At 36.5% G+C, this 12,972-nt stretch overlaps 2 protein-coding genes across 2 annotated transcripts in view; one reads left to right on the forward strand and one right to left on the reverse strand.

Moving 5' to 3' along the window:
- Positions 1-552: 552 nt before the first annotated feature.
- LOC102600157 (ETO1-like protein 1) lies at positions 553-7,312 on the forward strand. Its single transcript, XM_006349656.2, has 5 exons — positions 553-1,585; positions 1,694-3,406; positions 5,299-5,590; positions 6,050-6,359; positions 6,827-7,312. Exons 1-5 carry the CDS (start codon positions 1,461-1,463, stop codon positions 7,045-7,047), a joined length of 2,661 nt encoding a protein of 886 aa, XP_006349718.1. The 5' UTR covers positions 553-1,460; the 3' UTR covers positions 7,048-7,312.
- A 1,065-nt stretch (positions 7,313-8,377) lies between these two features.
- Positions 8,378-12,972, reverse strand: part of LOC102600492 (uncharacterized) — a 39,810-nt gene continuing 35,215 nt past the window's right edge. Inside the window, exons 15-20 of the mRNA XM_006349657.2 lie at positions 12,154-12,237; positions 11,698-11,841; positions 10,597-10,678; positions 9,259-9,341; positions 9,068-9,122; positions 8,378-8,951 (exon numbers count right to left, since the gene is read on the reverse strand). Of these exons, the coding sequence (XP_006349719.1) occupies positions 8,895-8,951; positions 9,068-9,122; positions 9,259-9,341; positions 10,597-10,678; positions 11,698-11,841; positions 12,154-12,237 (505 nt within the window). The 3' untranslated portion in view covers positions 8,378-8,894. The remainder of the gene's footprint in view (positions 8,952-9,067; positions 9,123-9,258; positions 9,342-10,596; positions 10,679-11,697; positions 11,842-12,153; positions 12,238-12,972) is intronic.

Below are 12,972 nucleotides of genomic sequence, written 5' to 3' on the forward strand. Positions count from 1 at the left end.
AGTGGTGGTTTCAGGTGGTCGTTTGGAGGTTGTTTTGGTGGTGTTTCGCCGGAAAACGGAGAAAATGAATGGCGATTGCCGGAGCTTGATTTGGGGTTTTAATTTGGTATAAATGGGTCGGGTTCGGATTAAAAAGAGAAAAAATTGGGTTATTTAATTGAAATTGGGTAATTTTAATTGATTTGGGTTTTCCATCCAATTGAGGGGTAAATTTGGTGAAATTAGTAACGGGAGGGGTAAAAATAACTTCATTTTAACGGCGAGGGCGTAGTCAAACAATAAACCAAAGTTGAGGGGTATTTTTGACCCCTTTCCCTATAAAAAATTGTGTATGTATTAAGCATATTCTTTAAAATTAAAGGTTCATTTCACAAAATATAATCTGAGATATGAAAATAGTAAATTTATTTAAATATTATAAATATATCATTTAAAAAAATAATTGAACTTCACATTACATGGTCAAAGGCGTAAATATTTTCCAACACATTCAAATGAAAGTTGAAAAATGACCTTTAATAAATTGCAAAACGTACAAGTACTATATTAAAGACCAAAATAGCAATTTAAGTCAGCTTTTTTTTTACAGTATAGTTCATATTTGCATTCCCAATAAGCACTGTAGGCTGCAGTTACCCAACGGATTAGAAATTAAAATTGAAAAAAAGGGAAAGTAGATTGCCAAAAAGGAAAACAAGACTTTCCCTTTTACCAAACGGCACAAAAGAAAAGTGAAAGACTGAATTTTTCCTCAGAAAATCTCACGCCTTAGCAGTCTTTTTCTCAGTTTTGTGTAATTGAAGCTCAAAACAGTAAGTGGGGTTTTCTTGATTTTTTTTTTTTTTTTGATTTGGGAGTTATTATTTTTGCTGATCTGTTTTATATTTCAAGAACAAGGTCAGTGTTTCTGGGTATTTGATATCTGGGGAGATTTGGTTGATTTAATGTGGTTTTGGGTGTGTTGTGTTTGTTGATCTTACGTAATCTTTTGTGGGTCTTTAGTCTTTTTTGGTTCCTTTTTGGGTTTTGTATATTGCTGAATCTGACTTTTTTAGGGGGAAAAGGTCAATGGAGTTTTAAGGTTTTATCTGTTTATCATTCTTGATCTTAAAAAAGAAATCTTTTTTATGATTCTGGTTGGGAAAAGATCAAGATTTTGTGGGTTTTGATGTGGCTCTTCTAGGTTAATCTGTAAATTAGTTCTTCCAGATAGGGGATTTTGTGTTTGTCAGTTTTGAACTGTGATTTTGATCTTAACAAAATCAGGCCCTTACGCGGACCTCATACATAGTGGGAGCTTTAGTGCTTATTTTTTGATTTCAACAAGTTCAGAGTCTTGTGATTCTGAGTGTGAGAGAGCTGTTTGTATTATTTTGGTTTGCTGTTTAAGTTTTGGATTGTTGGGGAGAACCCTTGTGGCTACTGTGGAGATCTGGGACTTGCTTAATCTGTTATGTCCCATGAGAACTTTTTTCCCTTCAGAGTCTTGTAAAGAAACACATCTGAAATCCATTAATCCTCAGTCATGGCTCCAAGTTGAAAGAGGGAAGCTTGCCAAATTTTCATCTGAATCTGCTTCTTCTATGTAAGTAAGCTGACATTTTGCAATTTTATTTCTTTTCTGCTAACCCCACATATGATTATTCTATTCATTTTGTTTATACTTGGAAACATTTTTTCTTGGTGCTTGTAGAGATTCTTTGATCAAGGTCCCAGAACCACCAATTCTTCCATTCTTTAAACCTGTTGATTATGTTCAAGTTTTAGCAAAAATCCATGAAGAGCTTGAATCATGTTCTCCACAAGAGAGGTCAAATCTCTATTTGCTGCAGTTTCAGGTCTTTAAGGGCCTCGGGGAAGTTAAATTAATGAGGAGAAGCCTTCGCTCAGCTTGGTCGAAAGCAAGTACAGTTTATGAAAAACTTGTATTTGGGGCGTGGTTGAAATACGAGAAGCAAGATGAAGAGCTCATTTCTGACTTGCTTTCTAGTTGTGGCAAGTGCGCAAAGGAGTTTGGAGCAATAGACATAGCATCTGAAATGCCTGCCTATAAGAAATTAAGCCCTCATGGAGTCATCACCACAAATGAGGATTCTTGTCCAAGAACTGTTTCTTTTAGAGTTGCTGATGAGAAAATAGTATGTGACAGGCAGAAAATTGCCAGTCTTTCAGCTCCATTTCATACCATGCTCAACGGTTGTTTCACAGAATCGTTTTGTGAGGAAATAGATTTGTCTGAAAACAATATTTCACCCGTGGCAATGAGGGTCATCAATGAATTCAGCTCAACCGGTTTATTGAATGAAGTGTCCCCTGATCTGCTGTTGGAAATATTGGTATTTGCCAATAAGTTTTGTTGTGAAAGCCTCAAGGATGCTTGTGACCGAAAGCTTGCGTCTTTAATTTCATGTCGACAAGATGCTCTAGAACTCCTTGAATGTGCCCTTGAAGAGAACTCCCCTGTCCTTGCTGCGTCATGTTTGCAAGTATTTTTACGTGAACTCCCAGATTCTCTGAAAGACAGTCAAGTAGTTGAACTGTTAAGCAATACTACCAGGCAACAAAGGTCAATTATGATAGGTCCTGCCTCATTTTCACTCTATTGTTTGTTAAGTGAAGTTTCGATGAACCTTGATCCTAGATCAGATGAATCTGTTCATTTTTTGAGAACACTGGTAGACTCAGCTGAAACCAGCCAACAGAAAATGGTCGCATATCATCGGTTAGGATGCGTTAAATTTCTTAGGAAAGAGCTTGATGAAGCTGAGCAACTCTTTGAGGCTGCTTTTAATTTGGGTCACACTTATTCAGTTATTGGTTTGGCTAGATTAGGTCAAATAAGGGGTCATAAACGCTGGGCATATGAGAAGCTCTGTTCTGTTATTTCTTCCTCAATTCCTCTTGGATGGATGTACCAAGAGAGCTCGCTATATTGTGAAGGAGAAAAGAGGTGGGATGACCTTGAAAAAGCAACTGAGCTTGATCCTACACTGACATACCCCTATATGTATCGAGCTGCATCCTTGATGAGGAAACAAAATGCTCAAGCTGCTCTTTCAGAAATAAACAGAATCCTTGGATTCAAACTGGCATTGGAGTGCTTGGAACTCCGCTTTTGTTTTTACCTTACTCTAGAGGATTACCAATTAGCAATATGTGATATACAGGCAATCCTCACACTTTGCCCAGATTATCGTGTGTTTGAAGGACGAGTTGCAGCATTGCAACTCCGTACTCTTCTGCGCGAGCATGTAGAGAATTGGACAGAAGCTGACTGTTGGCTGCAGTTGTATGATAGATGGTCGTCAGTTGATGATATTGGATCTCTTTCAGTAATATACCAGATGCTCGAGTCTGATGCAGCAAAAGGTGTTCTTTACTTCAGACAGTCCCTGCTTCTCCTCCGGTAATTCCACTTTTTGTTTATTTGACTTGTAAAGTGCTTCACATTTTCCAGAAAGATGATTGGTCGTAATGGCTGTTCACCAGTATCTTTTCAGATTGTGAAACATGTTCTTTACTTCTTGTTGTGAAACTCATATTTTCGACCTGTGAGATGGCTTTCTGATATACTAGTTCAAATCTACAATTTCTTGGATCCATATGTACTCTGCTTAGACAACAAAATATTTTCCTGTATGGTATTGGACCTCCAGGCTTTGTTGATGCTATATCTCATTTCATCTCCAAAAAGTGCAGCTGGTCTCTGCCTTGTTTGTGTGTTGTCTGTTTCTTCCTAGAAGGTCCGGGCAGTGGACAGTGGTGAGTACAAGAAATGATGTATCCTGCTGTTGTAAGTTTTTTCTTGATGACCGATAAATCCATTTGGGTCACCCCTAGTGCTTCCCTTGAAACTCGGGAATAATGGGCCCGCTCCTCTCTGCTTCTCCACTTAAATACTAGGCTTAGTTCTCATGATACTGGTTTCAAACCCAGCTGATGGTGTAATTTTAAATATATAAATGATTCCCTACGTCCCATAAGGAATTGTACTACTTCTATTTATAGTGTCAACTAATGATTTTTTTCAAATATTTTTCACACTTTTAACTAAAAAAACTATAAATTAGAGTATTAAATTTAGTTACAGAACATTTAATAAACAGAGATAGTCCAAAAGCCGGGACTATGACTTGCTTAGTATATGGTTGCTTGTCGTGATTGTTGGACACTCTCTTCGTCTAAGGTTTAGCTTGGTTTCGAATTCACACCAAAAATAGATGCGTTGACCTTTGTACTCCAAACCCCACCATTCTGGGATGGAGAAAGTCTACTTCTTTTTTGGTTTCCTTTCTAGGTTCTTTTATTTAGTATTTGGAATTTGTTTTTCTTTTGGCCTGAAGGTGGAGGAGAGAGGGCAGGGATCGTCACTCTTTAAGCATCACAAAACTTTATTTGAATGAGACCCTGCTGTGCGGCTATGTCTGAAATGAAGTTAAAGTCTTGTTTGACTAGGTGCAGGTTGGAACATATGTGAAACTATAGAGTACCTTTCTTGATAAAGCAAAATTATGGAGTATTTTAAAGAAGAATGATCAACAAACTGGAGTAGAAGGTGATATTTAAGTTCGATAGTTTTTATAAATAGAAGTGATCTTATGTAATTTTGAAGTAAAAAGGGTATGGCGAGAGATGAGGGTGAAAATACCCTTTAATTCCATGGGAAAAACTGTGGTCCCTCTCCCTCAACAATATTGGGATAGATGATTTAGTCCTGTGGATAATTGCCATGTTCACTGGCTACTTTCAAAGTAAGTAACAGAGTAATATATCCACTTTATCCTGAATGTTTCCAGGGGTAAATATACTATGCTCATACCTGACAATTATGTCTAGCAACTACTGTTGATACTCTTGATAATATCAGAACTTCTAGATTACTGAATTCAGTAGCTTCAACTCCTTACAAAATTTTGTTTGCCCTCTATAAGGTTGATTGCAAACTCTAGTATATTTCGAATACTGTGACATTCATTCATTCATTTGATTTTACCTTGTGTTCCTAAGATCGTGCTCATGCCATCATGCAGTCAAATTATAGAACTTAAGGGAGTTGCCTAATCTTCTTAACATGACTAAGTTCAGATGATTTGAAGGTATTGCCTAATAGTTATTACCTTGCGATAAAGTTTTTCTTCACCTCTGCGATATTTTGGACTTCCTCTCCGTCTTGCTCTAAGTGAGGATTGGCTCTACTTTATTCTCTTCTTAGATGATTATCTATATGCCAATATTCAACGCTCTATTAGCAGAAATAGAGAATTGAATGACATTTCACACACTTTCATGCTTTTTCAGATTGAATTGTCCAGATGCAGCCATGAGGAGTTTACAGTTGGCTCGCCAGCATTCATCTAGTGAACATGAGTGTCTGGTTTATGAGGGATGGATCTTATATGATACTGGCCACTGTGAAGAAGGTCTACAGAAAGCAGAAGAGTCTATTAGCATCAAGAGATCTTTTGAAGCATTCTTCCTGAAAGCGTATGCTTTAGCCGACTCTAGCCTTGATGCATCTTGTTCATCAACTGTCATAACACTTCTTGAGGATGCCTTGCGATGCCCTTCAGATAGGCTTCGCAAAGGTCAGGTATGTCACTCTCTATCCAGAATCTCCACACCATTCAAAAATGAATTTCTAAGTAGCCATGCTAAATTTGTAGATTGAATGTAGCAACTAAACTGTATTCATACGGTGCTAACAAGGAATAGTGTGCTTTTTTGATTTTATTTTTTGATAAGGTAAAGTTTATTACAAAGGTACCTAGATGGTTGAAATTATGGCAAATATATATATTTATTGGTAATAGAGCAGCAAGAAGTCATGGTTCAAAGTTCGCTTACCATGCACTCAAATATTTCTCACGTGCTTAGCTTAGCTAGCATAATTGTTACTGCAGTGCGGGATCATTCAGATAGTATCATAGAAAGAGGACAAAAATGTCTCCCTTCTAACAGTGGGTCTTATGTTTTTCTAGTTTATTGTGAAGTTGCTAATACGAAAAATGGGCGAATCTGTGACATGTTTTCCTTGATTGAACTTTGGTAGGCCCTGAACAATCTTGGCAGTGTGTATGTCGACTGCGGTAAATTGGATGCTGCAGCTGATTGCTACATTAATGCCCTTAAAATCCGGCATACCCGGGCTCACCAAGGTCTTGCTCGTGTACATTTCTTGAGAAATGATAAGGTGGCCGCTTATGATGAAATGACCAAACTGATTGAGAAGGCCAAGAATAATGCATCTGCCTACGAGAAAAGATCAGAGTACTGTGACCGCGACCGCACAAAGGCTGACCTAGAGATGGTCACTCGTCTAGATCCTCTTAGAGTTTACCCTTACAGATATCGAGCTGCAGGTAATAGTTCTTTCTTTTTCCATCCATTTTTCAGTTTTTAGTTTTATTCGCCTTGATCTGGAGACGAAAAATGCATGAACGTTCTACATTCTTTCACTTATTATAAAGTTAGATTTGCGTATATATACTAAGATCTACATACAACTTCTATCAATAATAAATACAGTATCAAATTACTCATTGGAACTCAGATTCCTTATATGGTTTTTGATTTTGTTAATAACATACACAAATAGTAAATCAAGATGACCCTTTATGAGAATTTAACCTTCCCCTCTATCTTTCCGCAGTTAGTAGGCACAGTATTTCCGGCAACTGCAATAGCTTCTTTGACAACATGTAATAGCAGCTGTGTTTCATTAGGATCTTTTGCACTATGAGTGTAGTCTTTAACTGATTATAGTAGGTCTATTTTATCTGCATAGAACTTAAAACTCTTTTGATTAATGATTGGTAATTGGTCATAGTTCTGATGGACAACCACAAGGACAAGGAAGCCATTGAAGAACTGTCGAGGGCCATTGCATTTAAAGCCGATCTTCATCTTTTACACCTGCGAGCTGCTTTTCATGAGCATATAGGCGATGTTATGGGTGCGTTGCGAGATTGTCGAGCTGCTCTCTCTGTTGACCCAAAACATCAAGAAATGTTGGAACTTCATAGTCGTGTGAACAGTCAAGAACCTTAAAGAAATGACTAATGAGCAACAAGACATATATGCAAGGACAATAGGAGGGGAAACTTGTGTCTCTTGTATGAGGACACAAAAGTAAAAAAATTATTGAGAAAAGACTTTTCTCCCTTTTTCCTTTTTCTACCTCCATTGGATGCCATAGTAAGCCTCTCCTTGTTTATCCTAGTTCCAAAATTTTGTAATATGCTCCAAAATTCCTTGTTAATATTATTTATATTAATGAAAATCTTTATTCTCTCTCTCTAGAATTATTTATTAATTAGTGTGTATCTACCATTGCTTTTAATAGAATTGCTCAAAACTTGTGCACTTTTGGAATGAGTAGAGGGTGTTTGGATTGAGTTAAAAGTTGGTCAAACTTATTTTTAAGTCATTTTAACTTCTGGAAGTGTTTGACAAATATAAAAAACAACTTAAAATAAGTTAGAAAGTGTTAAGCAATGTCAAAAATGACTTAAAATAAGTCAAAAATCAAACGTAGGTCTGCCACTACTTTTTATTTTTTTGACTTGAAAGTCATTTAAGTTTGAGTTATTATTTTGACTTAAAAACTATTTTTTAAGCCAATCCAAACAGGCTCTAACATTGTAACTTAGGGGTTTATTTGGTGTCAAGGAACACCAACAACTTTTTGTAAATATTAGTGCAATGTAGTCATTTTTCGAGGTCCATATAAATCTTGGAGTTCACTACTCATTGTTGTTTTATAATGTAAGATGTACATTGATTTGCCCAATTCTTGATGTTTAGTTTGCCACAAAGAGAACGATGTGTATTACGAGATTGGTAAGGTAAAGGTCTTGCTCAATAGCCAACACCATTAGGCTATGAGAATATTCGGTTAAGAGGAATCTCAGTCATTCAACTACACTCTTTATCTGAGACATTCAGTTAAGAGGAATCCCAACCTTCAACCACACCATTTCATGGTTCTGCTGGTACTTAATAGGAGTGTACCAAATTATAACAGAAGTCATGGTTGAAAGACATTGGAAACTGAAGATCGCAATGAAGTGATCCAATCTAATGGTAAATTCGAGCTGAATGCGTTGGCCACACTGATTTAGCAAAGGTAACTCGAGTATCAGTTCTTGTTGTTCCGCGGACTATCTTTCCCCCCTCAAGAACACAACAAATAGAATGACCATTCACAATATTCAAAACTGAAAAGTCTCATCACTTGACGGAAATTATTTGATCAGTTAAAAGCCTGCCTTCCCTATTTGATAGACAATTGTGCCTCCTATCGAAGTGCTGCTTCTGGGTCTTTTTGGTTATTGCACAAATCAACTGCACTAAAACTAGATGCATTTACTCGTTCATGAAGCTGAAGGTTTGGGATAAATTCTCAGAATGATATGCTATAAGCTTCCAAAGATGAAAGTTTCCATAGCTCTATATAGTGTTTATGACCTTTTGTGTTAGCTATGACAGGTTAAACTAAACTATGTTATATAAACTATATACCATCCATGTATATAACCTGAATCCTAAAAGACATGGCATGCTTATCCTCCCAAAGAATTGACATTGGAATATTGGTTCAAGAAATTTCATGCTGCAAGGTAAAGAAACGAAGAAATATCCATATTCTTCCAGCTCTTCATTCTTTGCTGCCCGTTTCTCTGTACCTCCAGCTTACACACCAGGCAATAAGTTCAATGAAATAACCATAAGCTGCACTTGTGAAGCCCAGTGTCCCATTAGGACAGTTCAAGAAAGAGAGGTGGGGAATGGGCCACAAGGCATCCGAATCACAGAACCTCGGGTAAAGGTATACAAGTTGTGTCGTCTTTTAGCTGTTCATACAGGAGCAGGTATCCCACCTGGTATTTTTTTTATCACCTTTGCGAGAAGTATGGGTGTTTTAGAGCCTCATCAACACTTGGTCGATCTTCCTGAAATGAAGATGCAGTTAATAGAATTCAGAATCAAATACTAATGTCAGCTTACTGAATTAACAACAAGAAGCACAAATGTAGGTATTAGCATTGATTGTTTCAAGACAGCTTACAGGATTCCATTGTAATAATTCACGTACTAGTCGCAGTGCCCATATGTTTGGGAACCTGCAGCAATCAAAAAATAATTTTAGCGAGCTACCAATTTGAAACTTTGTTGTGTCCCATAGATTGTCCTTTTGAAAAAAGAAAGAGGGCCTTGGGATTCAGGTAGGGAATGTGCAGTACAGACATGAATACGAACCCTATCTTCAGAGGATCCCTGTTTTTAATTTGACGAGAAAAGAACTCTTCAGAGCATTTCCATGGAGCTGGTGAAGCTGAGGCCTGAATGAAGAAATAAGAATTTAGAAATTAAAACAAATGAATCCATAGCTCTAAACCCTGAAGCTAATCATTCCTATCTATAAAGATTATCTCAGAAATAAAAACAGGTAGCAAAAATATTTAGTGGCATACCTCAAAAGCAATGAAATTGAATAAACTCTTGGAAAGATGTTAAGTGTGAATAATTCAGTCTAGTAGATAAACTAAGAATCTAATATCGCAAAAAAAAAATAAAAAAATTGGAAAAAAGAATTTTGACAGAACATATCTGAAAATATTGACTGCCACCAGCTAGGATTTTCTAACTGCAAAAGTGGAACAGAAGTGACACTCGGAACAATTCACTCTAATCATCAGACAAATGTTGTCTCTCACAATACCATTAGGTTTAGTAATGTGGAAAAGCATTTTGCAAATTTAATGTGAAACTGAATCACAAGATTCCACCACCTGATACTTCCTGTTACATGTGAGATTTTTATTCTTTTTCTCGGTTATATAACTTCCAAAACTATTCGTTGTCAGAAATGTCGGAAAAACATTTTTCACAGGTTAGATATGAAACTGTAATACGTTTCCACCACCTAATATCTCCTGTTACGTGGGAGATTTCTGTTCTTGCCTAATATTAACAGGTACTACACCATCCAGGGAAAAGGATTTCAACAACAGACATCCATTTATATGTCAAAACACAATAAAGAAAAAAAAATTAGAAGAATACAGAATTAGTTATAAAACCAATGACACTGAATAAAATTGTATTGGTGTAACTCGAACATCATAGCATGAGCCTAAGCTGCGGTAATGAGTAATGACATATTGATTCTCAATATATATGTCCAACAAACCCCACTTTAAAGCAGGTCCAAATAAGAATAGTAACTTAATCACATTGAAAGTGGGTAAGAACTACTCCCTCCGTTTCAATTTGTTGGTCCGGTTTTGACTTGGACGGAGTTCAAAAAAGAAAGAAAAACTTTTCAATCTTGTGGTCTTAAATTAAAGATACGTAGAATGTACCAAAATGCCCTTTAATCTTGTGGTCTTAAACAAGCCATGTGGAAAGTTGGAATTAAAGAGTTCCCAAGAAAGGAAAGAAACATCCTTCTCTGAACTGACTTAAAAATAAAGCAAGACAAACAAAATTGAAAGGAAGGGAGTATTCATTTTTGTCAAACATAAATCTCTTGTACAAAACCCAAGGCAACAGACAGAATGTGGACCAATAGGATTTAAAAAGAAGACACCTCACCTGGTTATATTTTGATCTAGTTTGATGAAGTTTTGAGGTAACTCCAGGGCTCAGAATACACATTTCCATGAAAGATCTGAGTCTGTCAAAAGAAACATTGCAGGTATATTTAGCAGAGTGTCAACCTGACTGGAATAACCAAAGTAGAATACATCAAATCAACACTATCCATGCAAAAACTGTAGAGTTCCTTTTATATTGAACTATACTAACAAAAATCCTTTCTTCTCAAATGCGATGATTAACAAGTAGCACAAATTGATCAGAGAAAATATCCACTGAAGTATGTTTACACAGATACAGATAAAAGTGGGAAAAAATTTCGAAATTCAATTGTAAAGAGACTGTTGATGATTTCGTAAGGAAAAAGTCCCAAATAAACTGTGCACTCAGTATGATGCCAATTTGCTTTAGATTGTTTGAGGTATTTAACTTCCTTATTATTTTCTAATGGAATATTTAGTCATTTAAAATTAAATTTGAAATCTAAATTAGTTGTTAATAGCTACCAAAAGGACACTACCTATGTATTTAGCCATATGTGATACCCTATCAAATTACAGGCTGCAAGTCAACCACTAAGAAGAGTAAATTACGATCAGTATTAGAGTGTTAACCATTAGCATAAGAATGTAGTATTAGAGGAATTATCATACGTGTTGTGCTTAACACCAATGAAGGGGTGTGGCATGCGGGCAAATCATCACGTCTTCAATACATCTCTTTTGTTCTCTCACAGTTCCACTCTCTCCTTTTCTCCATATTTCCTATCACTTTAAACACACTTCGCTGCAGAAACTTACATCATCGCTAAGACATTTGCATCAACTTTTAATCCTCACAGTTCTGATTTCAACTGTGCAGAACAGAGACATCTTGCCTTCACTGCTATCCTAAAGGAAAACAATGCCTTTTTGTGCATGATTAACTGAAAACATCATAACTGTCCTTATTTTATGCTACCAATATTGTAAACCAAATACCAATCACTTTTAATTGGGCAAAAGAATGGACATAAATGCAACATATATGGTTAACACTGGAAATTTTTCTACGAAGTTGAAAAGGTATAAAATAATCATTGATCTAAGCTGGACTTACTTGTATGCAAGCTTCTTCAAGCTTTCATTCCAACCCTCCAGGTGCTGATCCAAAAGAGCCTGTGTCCTAGAACTTACCTGAAACACGTCTGGCGTACCCAAAACCAGTTCTAAAATCACTACACCAACACTCCACATATCATACCTGTTAAACATAGACATAATGAGATGCTCCACGAGACTAGTGCATGTAGCATATACAATAGAACACTTATAACAAGGCTAGTGTTCTTGAGTTTAATGAATGAAGTTACATTCAGTAAATACCAATCAAAATGATGAACAAAAATCTGGTGGCCTTCAGAATGTCATTCAATTCCAAATTACAGATTCTATGCTTAAAAGACACACATGACAAGTGCAGAATTAATGTTATAGAACAGTGGAGCGTACACTGACATAATAATAGGGCATATAACCAGAACCAAAATTCACAATTAACAAGAAATTGACATACTTCATGGTGGTGGGAGTCAGCCCTTGGTACCAACTTGCATTCAAAAGAGCTTCAGGTGGAGTATATTCATAAGTTTGTTCATCTCTGTTAAAAAAGAAAAGGAAACAGAACTGAGAAAAATAAAAAGAAATATGTAAGAATAAAAAAAGGCGGTACAATTCTTCAATATACCACAGAAAAATTGGCTAGGAGCAGCAAAGAGATTTTATGACCTATTAACTATACATTCCCCAGCACAAAAAGTAGAGGGCAAACATCACATCATTTAGGTTATCAAAAAACTTCCCTAATGAATTCATGTTCAGCCTATACTTCCAGAGATTTTATGACCTCTTAACTATACTTCCAGAGATTGTAGGAAGGCCTGCGCTTAGCCCATAAATGGTAATGCTCAGCTGGTTATCACAGTGCGTGGAAATGGACAGCTAGTAACCTAACACTAGCAAGAGTAACAGAAGAACTAGAATAAGTGATACACTCCAGAAACCATACACAACATTATGGAGAAGTGTTTTTTTTTGGGTGGCGTCAGGCGTGTCCCATGATCTGTCATCCTTGTTGCTTTTGATATACCACCATCTTTAGATCCACCCATTTAAATTACTATGAGTATGTCCTGTATATGCTCTAAGGTAAGCAGATAACAAGGGTGTGTGGTGGAGCCACTAATTATTGATAGTGTGTGTGTGGTTGTCAGTTAAATATACATGCTTAAGTAACATTCAGCCTGAAAACCGAGAGAGAGAGAAACATAAAGCTGTCACATGCTCCTCATCTTATATGAACATAATAGGCAAGTTTATAAAGATGACCACACCA

Source organism: Solanum tuberosum, unplaced genomic scaffold, assembly GCF_000226075.1.
Source record: "Solanum tuberosum cultivar DM 1-3 516 R44 unplaced genomic scaffold, SolTub_3.0 scf00110, whole genome shotgun sequence".
Classification (NCBI taxonomy): Eukaryota; Viridiplantae; Streptophyta; class Magnoliopsida; order Solanales; family Solanaceae; genus Solanum; species Solanum tuberosum.